Source organism: Bison bison, unplaced genomic scaffold (genome assembly GCF_000754665.1).
Source record: "Bison bison bison isolate TAMUID 2011002044 unplaced genomic scaffold, Bison_UMD1.0 scf7180017864192, whole genome shotgun sequence".
Taxonomy (NCBI): domain Eukaryota; kingdom Metazoa; phylum Chordata; class Mammalia; order Artiodactyla; family Bovidae; genus Bison; species Bison bison.
This window is the reverse complement of record NW_011494764.1, coordinates 1,785,384-1,812,819: the sequence shown is the minus strand read 5'-3', so window position 1 is coordinate 1,812,819 and position 27,436 is coordinate 1,785,384. Positions and strand designations below refer to the sequence as shown.

At 39.5% G+C, this 27,436-nt stretch overlaps 1 protein-coding gene across 7 annotated transcripts in view; it reads right to left on the bottom strand.

Moving 5' to 3' along the window:
* Positions 1–1,312: 1,312 nt before the first annotated feature.
* SIAH1 (siah E3 ubiquitin protein ligase 1) overlaps positions 1,313–27,436 on the bottom strand; it is a 26,758-nt gene continuing 634 nt past the window's right edge. Inside the window, exons 1-2 of one of the 7 annotated variants that reach the window (XM_010843897.1) lie at positions 27,231–27,401; positions 1,313–3,247 (exon numbers count right to left, since the gene is read on the bottom strand). In XM_010843897.1, coding sequence (XP_010842199.1) covers positions 2,397–3,245 — 849 coding nt within the window. In that variant the 5' untranslated portion in view covers positions 3,246–3,247; positions 27,231–27,401 and the 3' untranslated portion in view covers positions 1,313–2,396. The other 6 variants (XM_010843899.1, XM_010843894.1, XM_010843895.1 and 3 more) reach the window with 6 other exon arrangements.

The window sequence follows — 27,436 nt, the reverse complement described above, 5'->3', positions numbered from 1 at the left end:
GCATATTGAAAAGCAGAGACATTACTTTGCTAACAAAGGTCCGTCTAGTCAAGGCTATGGTTTTTCCAGTGGTCATGTATGGATGTGAGAGTTGGACTGTGAAGAAAACTGAGTGCCGAAGAATGGATGCTTTTGAACTGTGGTATTGGAGAAGATTCTTGAGAGTCCCTTGGACTACAAGGAGATCCAACCAGTCCATCCTAAAGGAGATCAGTCCTGGGTGTTCCCTGGAAGGAATGATGCAAAAGCTGAAACTCCAGTACTTTGGCCACCTCACGCAAAGAGCTGACTCATTCGAAAAGACCCTGATGCTGGGAGGGATTGGGGGCAGGAGGAGAAGGGGACGACAGAGGATGAGATGGATGGATGGCATCACCGACTCGATGGACAAGAGTTTGTGTAAACTCTGGGGGTTGGTGATGGACAGGGAGACCTGGTGTGCTGCGATTCATGGGGTCGCAAAGAGTCGGACACAACTGAGCGACTGAACTGAACTGAACTAGATGGATATACACTGTTGGTTGATCTGCTCCCTTTTACAACAAAAACGGCTATACAAGCACACATTACAATCAGTTCAAAAAATAATGCTAATGTAGGAAAGAAACTTCCTTCCTGAAAATGGTTAACAGAAGTAAACTGTTACACCCAGAGTTGGTGGTAGAGTGAGGGGTTGGGGGAGGAGAAGTCCAAATTATTTTTTAATTGACTTTCTACCTTTCAGTTCAGTTCAGTTTCTACCTATAGGGTACCCATAAAACCCGCACAAAATAAAATGATCTCTAGCCAATCAGAGGGAAATTTCATAATCTTTCTAGGTGCTTCAGGGTAACTAGCAAAAGTTAACTATATGGTGCTACTTACAGGTATAATAAGAGTATCTAACATTTGTTGGGTGCTTATTAAGTGTAGAGCACTGTCCTTGGTAACTTGTATCCATCCCATTTAACCCTTGAAGGTAGCTACCATAATTAACCCCATTTTACACACTAGTAAATGGGGGTGCAACATCACACAGCTGATTAGTGAGTAAAGGCAGCATAGGCATGTAGGTCCCTGAAGTCTGGCTGCAGAAGCCAGGCTCTAACCACTAGGCTGTAAAACACTCATTTTTTTGTTGTTAAAGGGGTGTGGGGGTTGGGGGTGGGGAGTGATCAGTATTTTAACTAATTGGCCTCCTAACAGTTACAAGAACCAAAATGAAAGCTAGAGAAAGTAAGAAAACAAGATTCTCTAGTCCGAACAGAGGCCATAACGCATTCTTTTGCTTATCTTCAAACAAGAGCTAAAGCAGACACATAAGAGTTTTTAATTTGCCAGATATTCTTTTAATGAGAATTATAAAAGACCAAAAACATTTTTTTGCAAACTGCCTGTTTTTTAACAAATGATTTGCTTTTAATTACAAATACTGTGTGAGACGATGCCTTCTTTTGCAAAACCAATAAATACAAGAAGAAATTTTAAACATATGTGATTTGTCCAAGATATGTGGTGGGAAGGGGGAGCCTGATTTTTTTTCCCCAGTAGTTAAAAAAAAAAAATCAGTACTCCCTAACCTACAAAGAATAAGTTTGAAGGTATGAGTCAACTGGAGAAGAGAGGGAGACCATTTTATAGCTGCTTTAACTAGCTTCTGATAATTCTTCTGATGTTATCTTTCCTTTCTGAAACTCATATCTTCACAAACAGTTGAATTTAGAATATTTCTAATGAACTGATTAATGGGGGAAAAGAAAATATGTATCGAACACATGTATAAATTTTTACCATCAACAATTATGCATATCAAAAAGACACTAACTTTAAAAGGTACAAAAAAAAGTGAGGAAAAACCTGAATTACAGAAAAGAAAGTCAAGTTTATTTAATGAAAAACTAGAATTAATAAAACTTAGCAAATGCACACAGAAAAACTATACACACACAGCAGCACGATGCATTGACTCACAGAGGGAAGCGGTGGCCCAAGGCCACTCAACATGGCTTGTCGGTTAAAGGAGAACCCAAACACACTCACACGCGCGCACACACACGCACAGGCACACAAAAAACCAGAACCCAGTATTTTTCAACGGTACACTCAATCTACAACAAACACAAATTCAGAATTATTTTACAATGTTTCCTTTCTTAATACAAAAGATGCCCATCTTGGGTGTATATATATATATATATTTATTTTTCAGTGGTTTACTGTTGACTTATTTTTAAATATATTAGTGTTATTACATGCAACTGTTTCCTGTATTTAACAGCCTTTCCTTTTATTTACCTTCATGTGTCTAGCTTCCACCTACCACAAGTTTTTGGTTGGTAGGCAGACAGGTGCCTTATTCTCTGTGAAATTGAATGCAATGGTTTTAAACACTGGCCAGAAAATGTCTGATTGCCATTTCAACACATGGAAATAGTTACATTGATGCCTAAATTGCCATTTTCTGCAAACAGCTGTGCAATGCTGGTGTCAAAGACTAGGCAGTCACTATTCATAATGGCTGTTGCAATTCCCTCATGAATAGAGCGAGGAGTGGCTTCCCAAGTCAATCGCCGCCTATGACCATTTAGCTCAAGTCGATAAGCAAAATTTTCAGCTTGCTTGCGTGTTCCTATCAGCTGTACAATTGCGAAGAATTGCTGGTGACCATCATATTTTTCCTGTTTCTCCAAGACCAACATGAAATGAAAGCCAAAACAAGACTGCATCATCACCCAGTCAACAGCACCAGGAAGATTAATGTCTGTAGCAAGAAAAACTATGTCCTCTCCCTGCAGGGTTGTGATGGACTTATGCTGATGCATCAGATGTGGCATGACAGCATCCAGAGAGCCTTGCCATTTACAGGAAGCACCAGGGCACGGACAAGAATAAGGCCTAAACTCACAGAGCTCTTCGTGGTCTGCTTTTTCTGTGTGTGGCAGAGTTATCTCACATCCAGAAGAGGCATATTTACAAGGGAAAAGTACTGAATTGGCCACTTTCTCCATAGCCAAGTTGCGAATGGATCCCAGCGGGCCCCGGCAAGTTGGACAACATGTGAGCTTTGGGCGACAGTTGCTACAAACAAGATGGCCACTCTGGCACTGAAGAATGGGTGGTAACACATAGTCGAAGCAGACCGGACACTCAAAGAGACTCGCCAAGTCATTGTTGGAGGCGGTTGTGCCCGTCAGGGCAGGCACCCTCTGGGACGGTGCACACTTTGAGGTTCCAGTAGGTAATGCTGTTGCAGTCTGACGGCTCATTTCTGTAATAAAAAACACAAATAAAAGTATAAGGAGGAGGAGAAAAATAATTACAACTCTAACATGTTTTATATAAATAACATTTACTTGCCAAAAATACTTAAGTTTAGTGCAACATTTGCTGTAAGCAAAATAAAGGAAAACAAACAGGGTTTAAAACAACATAGATTACATGAAATATGTGCACTGTACATTGGATAAAATCTGTTTCCACAATGGTCCAGAGCACATTCCCTTTTTCTAAAAAATGTTAAAAAATCATCCTTGAATGGACTACATGCAATGAATGCTAAAATAGAAACTTGGATCCTAAACAACTAAGGAACACTGTATAAATAGTTTAAGTTCAATGAAATCAGTTTTGACTGGAATTTCCCCTGCCTCTCTGTGTTCAACTGCCCTCCTCATTCTATTTCTTCCCCATTCTTAAGTCAGCTGTTGACAGCCTCAGTGAGTTATACACGATCCAAAGGATCACCAGGGTACTGACTTTTGATTACTCTTTCTGATGGTGAATATTATCTGCTCAAGAGATCTATTTGGGGAAAGGAAGTCTCCTGCCATCCTATCATCCATCTCCATGGAATGTTAACACCACCTAGATCTTAATCTTGTTTCCTACTGATCGGTGACCCCCTTCAAAAGTGAGGAAGTATATAGGAGAAATAGAGGGCCACCTTCTAAAAGATTGTGAGTCTGGTATTCAGAAGTAAATCATTCTGTTCTACTTCCATTCTACAATATAAATCAGGTATAATTTGCAAAGAGGAAGGAGAGTCAGGAAAAGATAAAGAATAAAGATAAACAGTATCAGAGAGACTCACACAACGTTAGGGGTGAAGGACAGAGTCAACAGGTAAAGAATTCCTTATATTGTATTATAGAGTTCACCAGTGTTGCTCAAGCATTCATCAGCACAGTACTAAACATTATTTAAGAAATAAATGCCATCTGGAAGAAATGATCAACAATGTTAACTAACCTGTCAAGCTGAATTAAAGATAAAACAAGCACCTTTTCCCAGGATATAGTGGGCTGCTTTCTTGGGGATGACAAAAAAATCAGTCCATTAATGTCCTAAGAGTATATACTCAATAACCACAAGCCATATTTCTACAGAATCAAAATTTGACAACTCCTAAAAATTAATGTTTCCTTAATTTATAATTGTTATTCTGTTGGAAAGAATTTAACGTTGAAAAAAATAATGCTGATTATCAGTGAGACCACATAAATGCAATCTGGGTTCTATTACTCATAGATAGGGCGTCCCAGGCAGCTCAGTGGTAAAGAATCCACCGGCCAAGGCAGAAGACACAGGTTTGATCCCTGTCGGAAAGATCCCCTGGAGGAGGAAATGGTAACTCACTCCAGTATTCTTACCTGGGAAATTCCCATCTACCAAGGAGCCTGGTGGGCTACAGTCCACCGAGTCACAAAGAGTCAGACCCCATGTACTGATCGACTGAGCACAAGCACATACTCATAGATTACTCAAGGACAGGAACCTTAAATGGGGATTGAGAGTGAAACCTCTCCCCCAGGAAACCCCAAAACAGATCAATTCCACTGTCACTAAAGAAATATTCTAGAGTCAAGGGGAAACAAAAGTATCACAAGAATTCTATCATAACATGGCTCATCACATGGATTTAAGACAACAGGAATCAATTCTCATCACTGAAGCCCTGTATAAACAACCAAAGTGTTCAGGCCAACAAAAACACTATAAAGGAACTCTCATGAAATTCAGTTTACCCCTGAGATTTTTTCTGCATATGATGATCCATGCATTTTATTTTAGGTCACTAGTAAAACAATGGCTTAGCATTGCCAAAGTGTTCCGTATGTATGCTTATTTCATGGTCCATTTTATGCAGCTCATTTAAGAGAGCGACATAGTAACTGGGAAGTGATTCCCTGGGCACAAAATCTAAGCCAATGTCTTTCAAATCACTAAACCAAAACCAGCTGGTCACTAAACTCAGTTTGTATTCAACATAATATAACTACTAAGCAAGAAAAATATTACTGTTTTAATTTTTTGACCTAGCAAAAGTTATACATTTATCAACAGCCCAGACTCACATTACAATATACATTATTATTTTTCCAAACGTACAAAGCACAACTTAAAATTCCTATTCAAAGTGTGAAAACAAGTAAAATATGTCTTCTACTTCTGGTGAATTTAAGTATTACAGGACAGTAGCTGCTAAAACTTCCCAAAGCTTGGAAGGTGGAACTCACTCCATCTTCACACAGAAAAATAATCCAAACACATCACAGCAGCCGTGAAGTAGGAACCAAGGACTGAAGTGTCTGGACAGCTCTGCAGCAGTCATGACATAACCTGAAGTTTGGTTTAAACGGAGAAAAGCACGGCTGATCAAAAGAACATCACTGCCAGGTCAATTTTGTTGCAGCAATTCCCTGGTCCGTTTCAGAGGCTCAAAACAACTTTCCCGTTTCACAGTTTAAGCAACACAGTCTCTTAATAGCAATACCTTTTCTCTTCCTTGTCCCAGATGCTGGTAAACAAGTGAGCAAGACGCCTCTCCAGGAGTACAGAAAAGGTAAGGGAGACTTTCCGGTCATAAGTCAAAGAGCTCATAGCCTTTCCCCCAGAAGCAAAGACAATTTGCAACAGAGGGCTCTCCTGGATACCTTCTGTTCCTAAACATGTCCCGGGTCTAGTTTTCAAAAGAATGCACATGCCCTACTCCATACACTCCATTCACTCCTCAGAAGCACTGGCTACTGAAGAAGAGAACTGATGCCCCCTCCTGTTCCAAGAGGAGTCGACCACACCTCCCCAGGAGCTCAAATTCGCCTGCGTCTCCAAAAATGGGAGCCATTGCTGAGCTGTCCTCTGCTGGGCCCTAAACCTTCGTCTGTCTCGGAAGTCTGTCTTCCCCAAATTCATCGGCTAGGCTCCTGCCAGCTCGGTGAAGAACAGGGCTGAAGGGTGCGTAGAGGCGACTGGTCGACTACGTGCGCTCTCGGTGCCAGCTAGAGCTACTACTGCAGGATCCGGCCCGCAGCTGGAAAGCCTGCGCCAACGCAGTGCCAGGGGGCCGCAGGCTCTCTCTGCACAGGGCGGCGGCTGCCGCGGCTGGCGAGAGGCGGGGCGGCGGCGTATGGGGGCGGGGCTTAAGGCTCCGCCCCACTCTGTCTGGGGCAGCTCCCAAGCGGCTCCTGGGCAAGGAGGGCGCAACTCCCACCCAGGCACCCAGCCGAGTAAAACCCGGCGTAAAACCCCGCGATCCTCACTCGCCGGCGATACTGCACACGCCATCAGCTTACTAGAAGCTGAAACACTCCATTTCTGTAGGCCCAAACAGTAGGATATCGGCAATTTTGCATGGTTTCAACCCAAAAGTCTACACAGAATATATGGGAAATACGCGACCAGACAAGCATCTCTGCACTATACTCTGCCAGTTAACCCTGCGGACGCTAGATTTTTATAAAGTAAAAGCATTCTCCCTACTTCGTTCAGTAACTATTTAACTGGCGTTAACTACCTTATCTCAACTGTAACTCACTTCTCCATTTTTACCGCCGTCAGCACCTTAAACTCCTTTTCCCTTCGAGAAGATTTAGTGAGAGTAGTAAGCACACATAACCATATTAAACCCCTGCTTTAACCTCCAAATTTAGATTTTATTCTCTTCCCACTCTAGGAAAACCATCTTAAACAGCCTTATTAAACAGAGTAGCTTGTTTTGTTTTTAAATAAGCATTACCCTTGCCCCAATAAAGTCCAGGGCCTCCAATCTGCATTGCGTCAGCTCAGGCATTCAGAGGTTTAACCTGTCATTACATCATGCTTAGTGCAGCCTTTAAAGGCACCAAGACGTGGAATGGGGTGTGAACCCTGTGCTGTAAACTGGCCATTTTCAGCATAAAATTTTAACTCTTAATCACTTCCCCACCCTATTAATAGTGTGTTCAATCACCTCAATGTCATTTTGGTATTAGACTACAGAAAACATCATTAGGAATAGAAATATAACTGAAAATAGTCTGTTCACTGAAAAATATAAATTATGATAATCTATGTTTTAATTTTCTAATACACAGTCATTATAGATAGGTCTCAGGTTTCTAGAGCAGAAGACTTCAAATGTTTTAGAGCAGAAAAACTTCAGACAGATTTAGGACAGCGTCCAAATGTGTAAAAACAAGTAAAAGGGATGACATTTCTCAAGCAAAAAAATGTTTTCCCAAACTTCCAAAGAACCTATACAAAAAGAACCTATATACAAAGAACCCATACCCAGATCCTTACAACACCATCTAAAAATCAATCTGCAGACAAACCTCTGAATAAGTGAGTCAGGACAGTAAAAACGGAAGTGTGCTGGAATCATCTACACTTGAATTCAAACTCAGTCTTCACCACCTGCTCAGCTGTAAAACTGGGACAGTATTTCTAGCCTTGCATGGCTTTTGTCCGGATTAAGGAAGATGGGTAAGTTATATATATCATAGGTGGTACATATTCCAAAATATGTAAGTGCTCACTTACAGAATTCCAAAAGTTAACTTGTCTGGCCTAAAGTCATCAATTAGTTAGAGACCGAGAACTTGTGGGCTCCAGATTTATACTCTAAAAGATGCCTTTAGCTTTAGTAAGGTTATCAAACATGTCTGCTGCTGCTGCTGCTAAGTCGCTTCAGTCGTATCCGACTCTGTGCGACCCCATAGACAGGAGCCCACCAGGCTCCCCCGTCCCTGGGATTCTCCAGGCAAGAGTACTGGAGTGGGGTGCTATTGCCTTCTCCATCAAACATGTCTACCAAAGAGCAATTACCATTTTAACTAATTTTTAGCACAATACAGTAGAATTTCTCGACTAGGTAGAACGTTTATTTAAACTGGTTTTATGAGATAAATTTTTACAAAAACTACATTACACTAAGACAAGCCCACAGAATCCAAAGTTAGCAAAATTCCAAAATTTATCAAGAGTCCACTATTACTTACCCGTTCTAAAATAAAGCTTACATCTCAGGCCCCATTTGGTATAAAGTTTAAATAGACTTTAATTTAAATAAAAACATTTTAGAATCAGCCTTTAATGTTGCCTTAGTAGCCTTAGTAACTTTAGAGCATTTAACCATTGCTATGCCACATTAACAAACTTACCACTTAAGTAAACAAATTCAAACTTTTAGTCTCAATGTAGTCTCAATAGGTACCTTTTTTCCTATTCTAAATTATAAATAACTAATGAACAATTTCTCTGATTAATCATAACCTTGTGCCTGGGCATTTTAATGAATATACAACAATGCCGTGCCTTTCATTTTCTTGCAGTTTACAAATGTTACCATGACATGCAAATAATGGCCCCCCTCAAAGATGCCTACCACAAAATTAAAACTATGGCAAGTCTCCTTAAAAATTCAACAGCTTAAAACACTAAGTTAAAAATCAAACTTCATTATAACACAATAATGCCAAGGGGGGAAAAAAAAATCAAGCAATCTATTTTTAGTTTCCAGAACTGTACCTTACTAATGGTAATTTTAAAAAATTGTACATAGTATTTTCCTAAAAGCTCTTTTCCTGAAGATAATTCAGAAAACGTTGTAGCCACAAAATAAGATGTATATATCCAATAAAAGTAACGATCTTAAGTAGGGGAAGTCCAGGACAAAAGATCTGATAGAAGACGTAGAAGCAGAAGTCTGAACAAAGGTGATGACAGCAGATGGAGAGGAAAATGCAAACTATAACTTAAATGTATAACGAGTATCTGTTTTTTACTCCCTAAATCACTGTATTTTGAGGCTTCTATACTTAGTAAAACAAACAAACAAAACAAACCAAAAATACTTAACCAGAACCCATTAGGTACTATGCTAAATACCAAACTGCGATAAGAGATGAAATGCAAAGTAGAAATGAGATCCTGTGAGATATCTAAGAGATGGAACTCTTAAGCTCTGCTGATAGGAATGCAAAATAGTTATCACCATATCCTCGTCACTGCAGAAAGCCCCACTGGACAGCATAATTCTATATCCTAATTTTATTTCACTATTTTCCTTATTACTTTTATTTCACAGTGAATCTAACCTCAAAATGAAATTAACCTCAAAAATGAAACCATAAACATCTCCCAAAACAAGGCAGGTCAAACCTCAATCTTAACAATCTGAAGCTCTTGCATAAATTGCACAAGTTCAGAATTTTAGTCATACCATTTACCCCTAAGAATTACATAAATCCTGCTGTCTTCTGATAAGTAACTACACAGATCAAAAACCTAACCTCACTTTTATTCTTGTTCCTCTGCAAGTAACTTTTCTACCCTAACAGGTGGCTTCTAGGACTCTCTCTTTGGAAGAAATTTTCATCAGAACATCTAGATATATGTCATGGGCACAAGCCAAACAGCAAGTATTTTCAATCTCAAGACAAATCTTTCACCTTTGTGGACCTTTCCTCTAATTGTTCTTTTTTAACTCTTACCATTACTCAGTTCTTTTCTTTATATAATTCTGATACTAACTCTCCTGAATCTATCTTCAAAAGTCTTTACATATTTTTTCTCATCATTCTGATCCTTGCTTTGTACTGCATTCCAAGAGAACTCAAGTTCTTATTCATAAATTTGGTTTTGCTAAGGTTACTGATCTCCTGATACGCTAAAACATTTAATTATTTAGATACCCTCAACCTCCAACAAGGGAGCAGAGTATGATGGAACGAAAGGCTGCTTCCCTTTCCTTTCCCTGAAGTTGGAATGGCCACATAAATTCAGATTGCACTGCTCTCGAACTTCTTAACCTCTCTATTAAAGTTTCCATGTTTAATTTTCATGTCCTGCACTGAAGTGTCACTCTTGGTTAGTGGTTTTGTTCTCACTGCGATAACCTAAATGGTTCCAGGGTCAGCAGACTAAATAAATAAGGAGACAGAGAAGGGACTTTTCTTCCATTCTCACTAAAACAGCTCCCCTGGACGTTCATTAACAAGCATCTGTATGTACCAGCTATTGTCCTCAATGAGCTTCCAAGTCAAGCATTTATCCCCCATGTTATAGAAAAGAAAATGGATTTCAAATAAATTTCAGATCACAGAGCTAGTTTAAAAAAAAAAAAAAAAAGGGAGTTGAAGAGCTATGTGACTAAGGAAGACTTAGAAGGGGTGGTAAATGGCATCCTAGGCCAACAGACATTATACAAAAATTTTAGACTTGGAAAAGATCTTAACCAACTCTCTCATTTTCAGAAGAGAAAAATGACACAGAAGAACTTGCTAAATGTCATATAAAATAGGTCAGTGTTCTAATCTGGGCAATGTTATAATTTCCTAGATCCTGTAAAGCAGATATTCTTTGGACATTTTCTAATTCAACTTGAAAAATTAACCTTTTCTGAATTTAAGTTTAGTAAGATTCAACTATCTTTTGCTTTCCCTCCCAACACAAGAGGGATCCCCAATGTAGCCAGGAAAGAGTAAATAAAAAAAGATGGAAGATGAGTAAGAGTCAGCACCTTAGAGGGGCCTTTCCTAAAGACCAGATCACTCTTCTTACTGTCTTCATATTATCTCTTGCCATATGAAATTCACTTGCTAAATGATTTCTTACTACTTATTGTCTGTCTTCTGTCCTTTTCCCTCTCCTCCTCAATACCAGCTTTTCGCTGAAAACAGCAATTCTCAAACATTTTTGGTTTCAGGAACCCTTTGTACCAGTAATTGGCAAACTACAGCTGCAGGCCACTTGCCTGTTTTTGTAAGTAGTTTTACTGGAATACAGTTAAGCACATTCACTTACATCTAGGACTGTTTCCAAGGGTGGACATGAAAAGACCCTATGTTTGACTCCTAAGGTCTTCCCTGGTGGCTTAGTCGGTAAAGAGTCTGCCTGCAATGTGGGAGACCCAGGTTCAATCCCTGGGTAAAGAAGATCCCTTGGAGAAGGAAATGGCAACCCACTCCAGTATTCTTGTCTGGAAAAATCCCATAGACAGAGGAGCCTGACGGGCTACTCTTTGGGGTCACAAAGAGTCCTTGGGGTCACTAAGAGACATGATTGAGTGACTAACACTTTTTCACTTTCATGACTCCTAAAGCCCTTTAAGCCTATCTGGCCATGTAAGACAAAATTTGTCTTTACTGTTTTAAAGTTTTAAAAAATTGAGGATCCCAAAAGAGCATTTTGTCAATGTGGTTTATATGTATTAATTTTTACAATATTAGAAATTCAAGTGAAGAACTTTAAATATGTTAAAATTAACATCACATTTTTTATATAACATGTAAAAATCTACATGTTAAATGTTTATGAAAAATATCTTCCATAATAGGGAGAAGAGCATCTATGTTTTATGTTTTTTGCAAATCTTTTTAATATGATACAGTAAGAAAAACGAAAGTTGGATATTTAATATCTGCTCAGTTGCAATGCAGGAGACCCTGGTTTGATTCTTGTGTAGGAAGATCCTCTGGAGAAGGGATAGGCTACCCACTCCAGTATTCCCTTGTGGCTCAGCTGGTAAAGAATCCACCTGCAATGCGGGAGACCTGGGTTCAATCCCTGGGTTGGGAAGATCCCTGGAGAAGGGAAAAGCTATCCACTCTAGTATTCTGGCCTGAAGAATTCCATGGACTTACAGTCCATGGGGTCACAAAGACTCAGACACCACTGAGCAACTTTCACTTTCACTTTATGCAATTAATCTGTGAAGATACCATATGTCATGAAGCCTCTGGGAACCTCAATTTACTTTCATGTCTCATTATTATGAGAAACAACTTTGACCCTCGAAGGGTCTTGAGAACTCCCAGCTTCCCTGACCATTAACTTCTCGTTCAGAAGCTCTGCAGAATATAAGCTTCATCAAAGCAGACTTTGTTTATTGTGTTCTCTCTTCTAGCTCCAGCACCTAGGACAGTGCCCATCCAGACCAGGTACTCAAATATTCCTGAATGAATAAATAACTCAAGTACAACAGTATGAAGGATTAGCACGTATATAACCAGAGCTCACTCATCCCTGATGACTCCTCGGTAAAATACACCTGTTGCTTGATAGAACCTTAAAGAGATTCACAATTGTGAATCTCAATTCACAATTGAGACTTACAATTTACTTTAAATAACAATATTTTACAACAACACCATGCTTATCTTTGACAAAGGAGCAAAAGGCAACAACACAAGGAAGAAAACAAAAGACTTCAACTAATGGTGTTGGAACAGCTGGGTATCCACAGGCAAAACAAAAGAAGAAATCTAGACACAAATCTTACACCTTTCACAAATTAACTCGAATCACAGGCCTAGTAAAACATAAAACTATAAAAATCCTAGAAGATAACACAGGAGAAATCTGGAAGACCTTGGGTTTGGCAATGACTTTTCAGAAAAATCAAAGGCGTGAACCCGGAAAGATTCATCACCTAGACTAAAAAGTAAAAATGTCAAGAGAATGAGAGGACAAACCACAAACTGGGAGAAAATGTTTGCAGAAGACATATCTGATAAAGGACTGCCATCCAAAATATTGCACAGAACTCAACAAGAAAATGAATATGCCAATTAAATGGCGTGCCACAGCTGCCGAAGCCCCCCAGCCTACAGCCCAAGCTCCGCAACAGAAGAAGCCACCACAGTGAGAAGCCCATGCAAAGACTAGCCACCACTCAACCCAACTAGAGAAAGCCTGCAAAAAGCAAGGAAAATCCAGCACAGCCAAAAATGAATTAATTAAAAAAAGAAAAAGGAAAAAAGTAGGCAAAAGACTGTAACAGACACCTCATCATTTATACAGATAGCCAAGGAGCATGAAAAGGTGCTCCACATCATTTGTCATCCGGGAGATGCAGATTAAAGCACACATAAAATACTACCACACACCTTTTAGAATGGCAAGATCCAGGACACTGATAACACCGAATGCTGATGGGCACGTGGAACAACGATTCATTGCTGGTGGGAATGCAAAATTGTACAGCCACTTGGAAGGCAGTTTAGCAGTTTATTCAAAACTACACATATACCATGCTGCTGCTGCTGCTAAGTCACTTCAGTCGTGTCCGACTCTGTGTGACCCCATAGACATCAGCCCACCAGGGTCCTCTGCACATGGGATTTTCCAGGCAAGAGTACTGGAGTGGAGTGCCATTGCCTTCTCCGATACATATACCATAAGATTCAGCAATTACGATCTCCAAGATCTACCCAAAGTAGTTGAAAACTTATGTCCACACAAAAACCTGCACACAGATGTTTATAGCAGCTTTATTCATAATTCCCAAGATGCGGCAGCAACCAAGATGTCTTTCTGTAGTGAAAGGATAAACTGTGGTACATTCATACAATGGAATATAATTCAGAAATTTTAGAAAATGAGCTATCACGCCACAAAAAGATATGAAGGAACCCTAAATATGTACTGCTAAGTGAAAAAAGCCAATCTGAAAAGGTTACACGTTGTATGATCCCAACTATATATGACATGCTGGAAAAGGCAAAGGTATGGAGGCAGTAAAAAAAAAATCAGTATTTGCCAGAGACTGGGCGAGAGGGGATGAACAGGTGGACCACAAAGGATTTTGAGGGCAGTGAAATGATCCTGTATGCTATAGTTGTGGGTACATTTGTCAAAACTCATATAGCACTAAGTTGTTTCTTTAGCCACTAAGTCGTGTCCAACTCTTTTTTGACTCTATGAACTAGACAGACCACCAGGCTCCTCTGTCCATGGGATTTCCGAGGCAAGAATACTGGAGTGGGTTGCCATTTCCTCCTCCAGGAGATCTTCCCAACCCAGGGCCTGAACTCGAGTTTCCTGCATTGCCAGGTGGATTCTTTACCATTGAGTCATACAGGAAGCCCACAGCACTAAGAGTGAACCATTAATGTAAACCATGGACTTTGGGTCAAACTAGATGCCACATGTCGCAACCGAAGACCCACATGCTGCCCTGAAGATCAAAGATCTCACATGTTGCAACTAAGACCCAGCACAGCCAAGTAAATTTTTTTAAATATTAAAAAACAAACAAACAGATTTTTGGACATTAACTAAGATCAAGTATATGGAAACATTTGGTATATTACTAACAACACATGCAACAAATCACCAAATTAAGAAGACCCAGATTACCCAAGATTTTACTGAAAATTGTTGTTTCAACCTATTGTATTCATTTTCATAACCTCAGCCTGGGACAGTGTCTGAAATGTGATAACAACAACAAAGTCTGCTATGATAGAAATTTCCAACTGACCACCTACCAACCTGTAAAGCATCATGTCAGGAGCTTCATACAGTCTATACTCATAAAGGCTGTATCTCCATTTTGCAGATGAGGAAACTGAAGATCAGAAAAATTGAGTAGTAATAAGAACAGAGCCAGACTGTCTGGCTTTGTCCCTGAATCTTATTTTCTTTCAAATAACCCTAAGAAAAGTATGTATAATCTTCTCACTCTTACACAGAATATTACAACTTCACATCCAACTAAACTTCAATATTCATAAAAACTGACCAAAAAAAAAATTCCCCAAATTCTTTAAATTACATCTGTAGTCATATCAAGTAGTTGTTTTTGAATTTTTTGTATTAAAGTGGAATAACCTAACAGTCATTAAGCCATTAGACATTAAATCAAATCAAAGAATCAAGAAGAGAAGAGGAGAAAAATAAGAGTAAGAGAAGCAAGGTACTTCTCTGGCAGTCCAGCGGTTAAGACTCTTGAGTTTCCACTACAAGGATCTCGGGCCAGTCCCTGTTCAGGAAACTAAGACCGAACTAAGATTCCACATGCTGCACAGCAAGAATAAAAGAAGCAGGAAGAGATTAAACAGGCGCTCAACCTTTTAGAGTCATACCACATATCACTAAAGAGAATTTTGGGGAACTCACTTGAAATTACTGAAACTATACCAGTCAGAATTACACCACAATCACTTCTGCAGTATCACCAAGACTCACCGTGTCTAGATAAAAGCAGCCACATTCGCATCATTTAGTTACGTAAGTTTGAATACAACTGTTTACTAATCTGACTGGGCTTTATATTCTCTCAGGATGTAAAACTGTCACACATTCCAGTAGATCTTTGTTCTTTTGCTCCATCTTGATGTTAAACTATGTTTTCAAAATTCTTCCCTGTATTTTGTACCCAGTTTTACACTTTAACATACAACCCATCCATCTTCCCTTTCTTCTTGACAAGTAATGGTAGGTAAATACACAGAGAACAAAAATTTTAAAGCAGATCAACACTGGCAGTAACCTACAAAGAGTTGGTGATACTAAGCTCAACAGAAAAGAACACACAGCTTGAGAGATGAAGAAATTAAATGAGATAAAAAGTCACACTGAAGAGTCTTAATACATTATATGATTAACAGTTCTTTTTTTTTTAATTTTATTTTTAAACTTTACATAATTGTATTAGTTTTGCCAAATATCAAAATGAATCCACCACAGGTATACATGTGTTCCCCATCCTGAACCCTCCTCCCTCCTCCCTCCCCATACCATCCCTCTGGGTCGTCCCAGTGCACTAGCCCCAAGCATCCAGTATTACTACCTTTATAGAACAATGGAATATATAGGGGGAAATGCCATATTAAAAAATTCATGGAGCCTTACTCAAACTAAATTACACTCCTTTGAAATAGTTAAAGAAGCTTTCCTGATGGCTCAGATGGTAAGAATCCAGCTGCAATGTGGGACACCTGGGTTTGATCCCTAGGTCAGGAAGATCCCCTGGAAAAGGGAATGGCTACCCACTCCAGTATTCTTTCCTGGAGACAAGGATGGACAGAGGAGCCCAGCGAGCTACAGTCCATGGGGTCACATAAACATCACATCTCAAACTGTAGCCAAATCATTTTAGTTACTCTGAATAAGGATGTAACACATGAATTAACTTAGACTCTAAATTTCATCAAACTAAGATTCCATTTTCTGGGCAGGTACCACATTTCTCTTGGGTTTAGTTATTTTAAAAACAGCATTAGCACATTCTCAATCATCTGAATCCATCTGTTAGCAATGTAACTGAATGCTCCTGTCTACAGTTATGGTCACACTGGCTCCAAGTTGGTACTAACAGTACTCTAATTACGGGAAGTTAAAGAGAAAAATAGAGGGGGACCTAATACATAAGTGATGCATTTGCGTGAAGTGAAGCCCAGATGACATCATGGCTTTCACTGAAGCACTAATACACTGGTAAGAAAACGCATCACGTGGTGACCACACTTATGGGATAACTTTCGTGTGCTCAACTCAAAAAGAACCTACAGCGTAAGTCAATTCCATACGTCATATTGTTTCAAGACTTCAACTTGGCACGTAGTAGTCAATACTTTCATAAATTAGAGTAATTTGAATTTTACTGGTTTTGCAGTTTTGTTTGTATTTAATTTGCAAGTTTTGAACTGTCACCAACATCAGACAGAGTTGATCAGATCCCTGGTTCCTGCTGTGTAAACTGTCACTGACTCTACACACTCTTGGTTTTCCTGCCTCACCAGGTGCTCCTCAGTCTCCTTTATTGATTCCTGCTCTTCTCCCCAAACTCTTGATACTGCAAGTTGTCCATGGTCCACTTTTCTTCACTTTGGTAATCTCATTCACTCTTGTGTTTTTAAAATTTCACTAATATTGTCATGGACCTCAACATTTTTCTGTCCAGATCAAAAAACAAAAAAAAAAACTTCAGATTTGTCTTAAACTACCCAGCTGTCTCCTAGACATTCCCACAGCTTGCGTGCATAGCCACTCAGTCATGTCCAACTCTTCGCAACCGCACAGACTATAGTCTGCCAGACTCCTCAGTTCATAGGATTCTCCAGGCAAGAATACTGGAATGGGTTGCCGTTCCCTCCTGCAGGGGATCTTTCCAACCCAGGGACTGAACCTGGGTCTCCTGCATTCCAGGTGGCTTCTTTACCATCTGAGCCACCAGGGAAGCTCCAGACATTTCTACAGGAGGGTGGTCAAAACTGAACTCCTTATCTTCTCCCAGAATACTCAACCAATAGCCTTCCTTTCACTTCATGGAAACTTCATCCTTCCAGATACTCATTCCAAAAGTCTTGACGTTATCCTTGATTCTTCTCTACATACCACATGTGTAAAACCACCAGGAAATTTTGTACCTCCCTGAGAAATGAATCCAGAATCCAACAACTCCTCATCACCTCTACTACTATTGTATCATTATCTTTCAACTGGATTACTGCAATACCCTTCTAACCAGTCTTTCTGCTTCCATCCTTGTCTCCCACCCCACCCACCAATTCAGAGCACAGCAATAAGGGAAAAAAAAAAAATCTATGAAAATCTCCCATATCCAGGTAAAAGATAAATCCTACAACAGTCTACAAGACCCAGCACAATGATGATATGTCCCCGTTACTGTCTGACTTCATTTCCCACCTCTTCCTTCCTCACTGGCTGACTGGTATCCTTGTTCCCTAAGGGCAGGCTGCTCTCTCCTTTGGGTCTCTGCCTTAAAATACTTTTCTCCGAGATATCCACAGGACTCTCACCTCCTTCTAATCTTTGCTTGTATACCTCTTTCTCAATGAGGGCTATCCAGTCTCCTCTATTTAAATAAAACAGTGACCACACTCTGCCCACTGACCCCTTTTCCTAACCCTTGCTCCTTCATAGTTATCAATCTTTGCCTCTCCTCCTCTTCCTTCGCTCTCCTCCATTTCTACTCTATTGCTGTCCATAAAATGTAGTACCATCTATCAGGCTATACAATTTACTTATCTGTTACGGTTGTTGGAGATATGGTTGTTGTTGTAATCCCTCCTCCACCACCTGGAAAATGGGAATTTGTCTGGTTCAATGATGTGTCCCAAACACTTCCACAGTGCCTGACACATAGTGCAGGCTCAATAAATATGTTAGCTGAATAAATAAATTAGAAAGCAGAAGAGCTTTGGACTTCTGAGCAATAATATCCAAAGCTAGATGTAATAGAGCAATACTTGTTAAAATCGATTAAACACAGAGAAAACAGAGCAGAAAGGACAAATATGAACTACAAGGAAAATTATACAAATAAGTCCAAGAAAAAGTAACCATTTACTATATGGCTCAAATTGTAACTTTCACAGTCATAATAATGCAAACACAAAATTATGATGTTACTAAATTAGGAGAGTATAGGAATGGTAAGGGTCTGTACATGTGACGGGCAGGAAAGGTAGTTAAACACATAACAGGAATAGAGCCTAAAACTGAAATACTGAAGTAACAATTATAAGCATGTTATCTAGAGACAATGAAGGTAAATAAAATATAATCACTTCAAAGAGGTTAAAGTAGTTGCCTCTGGAAAAAGACATCTAGAGAGGAATATGGTAGGTAGTTTTTCTTTAAAAAAAAAAAAAAGGCCTAGCAGAATATTTCATTTTGAATTATTTTGCATGTAAAACGCTAGACTAAAAGAAAAAGTTCAAAAACTTGATATGAATTGTCACAAACTGCATGCATTACTTAAGACATTACAAATATAAATTTGTTTTCAAAGATTGGCTAAGATCTGCGGAAACATACTTTCCCTACACTGTTGGAAATGTCCACTATGAAAGTTTCTAAGAATATTTGGCAGTTTGTTTCAAAATTTAAAGTTTGTATACTCTGATCCATTAGCTTTTCTTTCAAGAGTCTATCTTATGACTTACACATTGGCAAAGGTGTATATATATGGATGCTTACAGCAACTCTATTTGTAAGAGCAAATAAACTGAAAACTGCTCTAGATGAAGAAAGTGACTAAATGATGATCCATACAATAGAATAGTACGCTGCCTTTTTTTTCTTTTAAATAAACAGACTTATACCTATTAACATATAAGAATCAAATTGTTTAAACAGGTTGAGGGAAAAAAAGCCCACAGAATGTATTACAATCCCATTTATGTTAGAAGAGAAAAAAGAGATAGCTGTCTTTTTATATATGTACGCATGTACATACACACCATGTAATGGGACAGAAAGCGAGAAGGGCATACAAATTGCCAAATGTGGTTTAAAGACTTAAGGAATTAGAAAGGGGGGAAGGGAGATCAAGTTCAGAACCAGAAATCACAAAGCCTAGAGTTGGGACCAAGGAACTACAAATACATACACAAAATATCAAGATGGAAGAATATATAGACGACAGAGTATAAACACAAATTTCATCATTTGGAATTACGCAGTTTAGGGAAGCCCCTCAAACATGTATAGTTACTGACAAGTAGTAATCATTTAGAGGGAAAGTATCTACAATGATTAAGTCAGATCAAAGAAACTGACTTTAAAATGTGTATCTTAAAAGAATGTGTAACACACACAGACTCGAAACTGCACCAAAATGCCCACAATGGTTACACTTTTCAATCACCACATTATGAACGATCATGAGGAAGGTGGGGGTTGCATTTCTGTATATATTTCTCATATGCTCCATAAAACATATATATGACTTTGCGGATTTAAATTTATTGCCTATTTTGTGTCCCCACACGTTACTGCTAGCAAACTGCTAGTGATTTCACACACAAATTTAAACATTAAGAGATCAAGAGTTGATTTTGTCTACTGCTTTTTTTCTTAAAACGCCTCAAATAGATGAATACTTACTTATTGGGAAAAATTATTTAAAAAACAGCCTCTTCACATTTTTAAAACCCTACATATTTCAAATACATGTACATATATTTTAGTTTATATTAAAAAAAACTTAAACTTAGCACTTTAAAAGTTAATTCTAAAAGACAAAATTTATCTGATCACCTCTCCAAGCAAAATCAAAAGAATGTCTGTAGAAATTAACTCAGAAACTATCTGTATTAACAAAATATCCAAAGCTGTCCCCAACAAAGCTAAATCAGGGACCCTGACACAACAAAAAAACCCCACAACTCAACTTTAGCTGAGCTCAAAAGAGCTAAAAGGTAAAACACAAAGGCAGGAAAAAGCAAGTTTTTAACAATTAGATTATTTCATTTAGTCGAATCAAGAACTGAAGTACAAAAGTTAGTGTACAACACACTTAATTTTGCTGTATCAACCATTACTAGGCTAAGCCTGTCAATTATGACAATAACAACTATAACAAGTATAATCCTTCCTACAAAATTCAAGACTGGTATTAAATTCTTCTCATTTTCGAAGAAAATATTTCTCACTGGTTAATACCAGCTTTATAAATATAGATTCATTCTCCAAAGATTTTTCCTCTATTTCTTTTCTATTTTCACATGCTCCCAACTCCCCTGGTATTCAAAATAAGCAAAAACAAAAGCCACAAGTAAGTTCAACACGACTGGGCAACCTCAAACCTAATAAAAGATCTTTGCCAATATCATTTTGGTCACTGTGGTTCAAACCTGGAGAATAAATTGAACCCTAATGAACTGTATTACCTGTATCTTTCAGCCTAGAGTTCTAGAAGACTTACTCCCCCTCCCCACAAAAATCAAAATAAAAGTAATGGGATACATGGGAGCTGGTCACAATAGTGTGTGAAATGCGTTAAGTTGTATCCTTAAAATCTTGAGCACATTTCTATACGTAGTTATCCTATACGTTTTCAAAAGAGTTTACAGTGTAGGGGAAAAGAAGTAATACTTCAGGTATTCTACAATTTCCTGAGAACAGTAAGCATCAGGTGTCCCAGCTGGTGACATATTACAGAATCTTCTCTCCCGCCCTCCGCTCAGTTTCTCACTCTCTGCTATGCTTCAACCAGCTGTAGTACAGTGATCACTAACCAATTAAACACTCAACTGATGCTTCACTCATACCTCCTTTAGAAAATACAAGAGAAGCCATCAAATGCTGACCTGCCACTTCCTTCCCTCTTAGAATGGAAGAAGTGACCCAGGCGTCTGGGCAGTGTCCTCTCACACCCTTGGACTTCACACTTGTATTTTCCCTCTCTCCCGCATTCAACTCTTTCTACTGGACCATTCCCTAACACCTGAGCATGCTCTACTATCTCCCATCTGGCTTCTGTGATGTTCCTCTACCTCACTGGTCATTCTGGATGTCTCACAGATACCTTTAAATCCAACATATCAGAACTTCAAGTTTATTTGCTGTCCTTCTGTTTTTTGAGTTTTATTGTTATCTGCGAACCCCCTCCTAGTTCTTTCATTCCTGGTAAATAGCACTATGATTCACAGTTGCTCAAGCCAGAAACCACCTAATTCTTTCCTTCCCTCACCTCTCATATCTAATCCATCAGTAAGCCCTGTTAATTCTGTCCCCAAAATACATTTCGAATCCATCCACTTCTCTTCATATTCACAGCCACCACCACCTTAATCCAGGTCATAATCAACTACTGCGCTTCCTGATCTAAGTAAATGTGTTAGTTGTGCAGTCATGTCCAACTCTTTGCGACCCCATGGACTGCAGCCCACCAGGCTCCCCTGTCCAGGCAAGAATACTGGAGTGGGTTGCCACTTACTTCTTCAGAGGATCTTCCCAACCCAAGGATCGGACCCGGGTCTCCGGCAGTGCAGGCAGATTTCTTTACTGAGCCGCCAGGGAAGCCTGATCAAAGAAATGGCCTTCTATTCTCTAAAGAGCTAGGCATTTGTGCTCAGTCGTGTCTGACTCTTTGCGACCACATGGACTGTAGCCTGCCAGGCTACTCTATCCTTGGAATTTTCCAGGCAAGAATACTGGAGTGGGTTGCCATTTCCATCTCCAGGGAACCTTTCTGACCCAGGGATCTAACCCAGGGATCTAACCCACTTGTCTTGCAGCTCCTGCATTGGCAGGCGGATTCTTTACCACCTGAGCCACCGGCGAAGCCCCCCCAAAGAACTAAAGCAATCTTACAAGAAGATTGTTACTCTTTTAATTAAAACCTTTTGATAGCTTCTCAGTACCCTTAATATTCACATTCCTTACTTTGACTCTGCAGGATCTGATCCTTGCCTCTCTCTCCCCCTCATCCATTTGATCCAGCAACACTCTCTTTTCTCAGTTCCTGGAACAGTCCATGTTCATTTTTGCCTCAGGGTCTTTACTTCTGCTGCTCCTTCAACCTCATATTCTCCCTTCTCTCCTTCAAAGAACTCCTTATCCTTTTAACATAGCTTAAATAGCAATGCAGGGCTTCCCAGGTGGCTCAGTGGTAAAGAATCCGCCTGCCAATGCAGGAAACACAGATTTGATCCCTGGGAGATCCTGGGGAGATCTCCCAGATCCCTGGGAGAAGGAAATGGCAACCCACTGCACTATTCTTGCCTGCGAAATCCCACGGACAGAGGATCTTGGTGGACTACAATCCATGAGGTCGCAAGAGTTGGACACAACTTAGCAACTAAACAGCAAATATCACCATTTCTCACAGCAAGACTCCCTCTCACCATTACTCTTTTCTCCTTTATAGTATATATCACAGTTTGTAATTTTACTTTCTTCCCTTACCAGAATGTAAGTAGTAATAGAGAAATTAAGTAACTTATTCAACAACTAATTTTTTTAATTATGTAAGCACTTTCTCTGTTAAGTAATGTGCTTTTAAATGCAACAGTAGGCATTGTCCCTGCTCTTGCAGAGCTTAAGGTCACAAACAATTAGTAACAGATGCTAGACACACATCCAGCTCTGGCTCTTAACCACTTGGCTACACTGCCTCTAGCTGCCAGGACACTGGATCAAGGGGCAGCAATATGCTTAGTAGATGCTCACATGCTAATGGAAACTAAGCCTTAGAGAGGTAAGTTATCTGCCCAAAGAAGCACAGACAGATTATCTGAAGACTTCAGGTACAATCATGAGAAAAGGCACAGAGACATTTAATTAAGTATGGAGAATGTTCAAGAATCAAAAAAGAATCCAGTTTAATCAGGTATGGCAAAGAAGAAATGTTGGAGGATAAGGCTAGAAGAGCATAATAAAACAGTGTGAAGGTATTAGCCATTCAATAAATATCTACTGAGCACCAACTACATGCCAGCAACAGTAATAAACTCTAGACAGGGGTGATCAAGGCAAAGTCCTCATAGAGACTGCAGTTTATATCCGTGACGGCAAAGCAGAAGAGAAAAATTACAGTTCAGTGGAATGTACCTTGTAGTAGGGTCCGGCAGAAAGTGCTATGGGAACACAGAGAGATGACATCCAATTCAAGGTGGGGCGTCCAGGAAGAGCACATCAGTTAAGTGATGTCCAAGCTGAGATTACAGACCTTAGCTGGAAGAGAATATGTGGTGTGCAAAGGCCCTTGCAAGTACGTAGTTGAAAATGGCAGGAAAGTAACAAAAGCCAGCTTCAGGAGGGACTGTCGACTTACTATCTATATAGTGTCAAGGAACTTGGGACTTTAAACTGAAGGCTTTAAGTCACCTATGTTAGAAAGCTCCCTCAAATGACAGCAGGAAAGCTGAAGGGAGGAGGCAGAGACCAAAAGCAAATAGATACTTAGAAAGTAGAAGAGGACTGAATGCCCATGTGAAAACGAGGGAGAGAAGCAATGCCAGATCTCTGGCAATAACCAGAGAGCAGAAAAATCAGGGCTCTATGACTAACTGATACAGAAGATGAGAGCCTTGGACGGTTGGAAACAAAGGTTTTAGTTCAGGATACATAAATCGGAAGCACCTTGGTACGTGAAAGTGGAAAATTTCAGGGAAAGACACGGTTAAGGAATGAGAAGATAAACCACCAACGGGAGAAAACATTTGCAAAAGATGTATCTGATAAAGGACTGTTAACCAAAATAAAGCCCAACTCTTAAAACTCAACAAGAAAATGAACATGTCAATTAAAAAAATGGGTAAAAGACCTTAACAGACACCTCATCAGATATACAGATGGTAAAGGAGCGTATGAAAAGGTGATCCACATCACTTGTCATCAGGGAGATGCAAGTTGAAAACAAAAATAAGATACTACCACACACCTTTTAGAATGGCAAAATCCAGGACACTGAAAACACCAAATGCTAGCGGGCACTTGGTGCAACAAACTCTCATTCATTGCTGGTGGGAATGCAAAATGGTACAGCCACTTGAAAGGCCGTCTGGCAGTTTACTACAAAACTAAACGGGGACTTCCCTAGTGTTCCAGTGGCTAAAACCCCCGAGCTCCCAATGCAGGGGGCCTGAGTTCGATCCCTGGTCAGAGAATTAGATCCCACAGGCTGCAACTAAGAGTTCGCATGCTGTGACTAAACAGATCCCACGTGGTGCAACTAAGACCCAGCATAGACAAAGAAAGAAACTAAACATTCTTACCATATCCAGCAAATCATGCTCCCTGGTATTTATCTACCCAAAGGAGTTGAAAACTTATGTCCATACAAAAACCTGCACAGAGATGTCGACAGCAGTTTTATTCATAATTCCTAAGACATGGCAGCAACTAAGATGTCTTCTGGTAGGTGAGTAGATAAACTGGTACACTCAATACAGTAATACTCAGCACTAAAAAAGAACCAAGCTATCAAGCTACAAAAAGACATGAAGGAAACTTAAATGCACATGACTAGCAGCCAATGTGAAAGAGGCACATACTGTATGATTCCAGTTACGTAACACTCTGTAAAGGACAAAACTATGGACACAGTAAAAAGATCAGTGCTTGCCAGAGGTTAAGGAAGAGGGAGGATGAACAGGTAGACCACATAGGATTTTTAGAGCAATGAAACTATTTCTGTGTGATACTATTAACGGTGGATACATATCATTTGTCAAAACTTGTAATACATAACACCAAGAGTGAACCATAATGTAAACCATAACCTTTGAGTGATAAGGTGTAGGTACATCAATTGTAACAAATGTATCACTGTAGTGGAAGATGTTGATAATGGAGGAAGTTATGCATGAGTAGGGCAGAGTATATGGGAAATCTCTGAACTTTCTGTTCAGTTCTGCTGTGAACCTAAAACTGTTCTAAAAAGAAGTCATTAAAAAAAAAAAAAAAAAAAGACCTATGAGCAAGAAAATACATGGGTCTAGGTTTCACAAGCAAAGAAATCTGAGTGTCATAAGAATATATTAATAGAAGTAGTAGGTCAGGAAACAAGTCTGTACTGAGTGTCAGCCACTGAGGATATAGGAATAAAAGACCACAATCCCTGCCCTTTTGCAATAGAAACTCTAGCCATGGAAAACCAAATGACTCAAAATGCATTAGAAAAATCTTTCTTAAAGAAACCGTTAAGGATTTTTTTAGGGAGGAAAAGTTTATACCTAGGTTTTTCTTTAGGGGTGGGTAGGAAGTCTGAGGTTTTCATATACTGATTTTGTTTGTAGTGAGGTCTAGAGCAAAAATAACCAAACTTAAAACATTTTATAAGACGTATATGGACATTTCATAATTATAACTGAAGTCTGTAAAACAGATCTAAGCCAAGAAAAACTTCAATCTCTAGAAACCAAGTAAATTGATTCCTTCAAAATACAAAGTTGTTGCTCTGCAAATTTACTGAACTTTGTTTACCCTCCTTATGTAAGACCTGTTTTCTAAACACTGTATAAGCTGAAAATAAAATCCTATTCTCCATATTACGTCACTGTTGCCATAGCTAGATGTTTCCTTTGTAACTTCAATTAATCGTAGCCTAACGTTCTTTTTAATTATAGATATTGCTCTACAACAATTTTGTAAAAATTTCCCAAAGCTTAGAGAGAATACATTACACTAAATTGAATTAAATTTCTGAATTTGTAGCTTGTGTAACATTTATCCTGAAAAGTTCCTCATCTATCATTTAAATTGTACTTCAGCTTAAAATATTATTAAATGTTCAATTACGCTGCAAAGTGTCAAGAGGGGTCATGCAAAGCAATTCTATGAAAGAGTTAAAGAAAATATTTTGGCAAAGCCAACTTTAGGATTGCAACTAATTATTCCAGATCACAAGTGTCTGTTGTATATTTTAATTCCCAGAACAAAAAAACTACACAATTTGTACACTCCATTTGAAGTCAAAATCTACTTGTCATGAACTTTTAACAGCTAACCAAAATCCTCTCCTCCACAATTTAAGCCAGTATCTCCCAAACAAAATTACCAGATTATTACATTTATCACCACACTACACTCTGCTCTTCAGTAATGTCCAAACGAGACGGTGACACCATAGACACCTAACACTCAGAAACTCACTGTTTCACTTTCCTAAGTTAAGACCTCAAAAGCAAACTGACCCATGAATTTGATTAAGTTCTAGATCACACAAGACTTACCCAGATGTCTTACTACAGAAATTTTCCAACGCCATCATCTTCAAATGCCTGGACATTTATCATCTAAACCTCTTGTTTTCATTTTTACGAACTAACAAAATGCACTAAAAGAAAACCTTTGCAGTTCCAACATATCCAACATGCCAAAATAATCTCATAAATTTAGTTATTAAACAACAGCCTTGGCAGCAAACATTTACTGAGCACTTACCATGGGCCTGCCACTGCTCTAAACCTTAAGCCCCTCACCTACTATCTCATCAATTCTCCCAACAATCCTACGAGGTAGGTACTGTTATTACCCCTATTTTGCAACTAAAGAAAGAGAGGTTAAGTATCTTGCCCAAGGTCACAAACTGGTGGGGCAGGACTGGAACCAAAGCATGTAGTCTGACTTCAGAGTCCGCGCTCTCAACGTTCAACTGCTGCAAGAGTTAACAATTTACCCTTGACAGCCCCTTATCAAGAAATGGTAAATGTTCAACAGCTAAAAACGGGCAGTCCGGTCCCTGCCCTATATCCGTGCTCACGGCTTCTACGACTTTGACAAATCGGCTACACCATCTGATTTTCCGAACACACAAACTGGACTTCTCTGGATGTCAGAGCAAATTCTCAATCTTTCCAGGAACGGGAAAAGAAAAACCTACGCAACGCTGTGGCCCAGATTATCCACATTCCTAAATAATAAATCTGGGAGCGTCCAGAAAGGCCCAAAACTACCCGACAAACGAAACCCAGGAAAACCAAGGTTTACAATAAAAAGCTGGAGCTTCCCTGGCAAATCGTTCACGCGATCTCCTCTCTAACGACATAAACAAGGGAGGAGGCTGCATTCTTCCCACCGCACAATGAAAGCGCAGGCCGGAGCGGGAAAGAACGCAGCGCAATCGGGGACGACCGCTCCCGGGGTCGGGGGCAGGCAGGGGAGGCCAAGGACGGCTGAGTCGCCCCGTCCTGCCCCCGGGCCGGTGCGGGGAGGG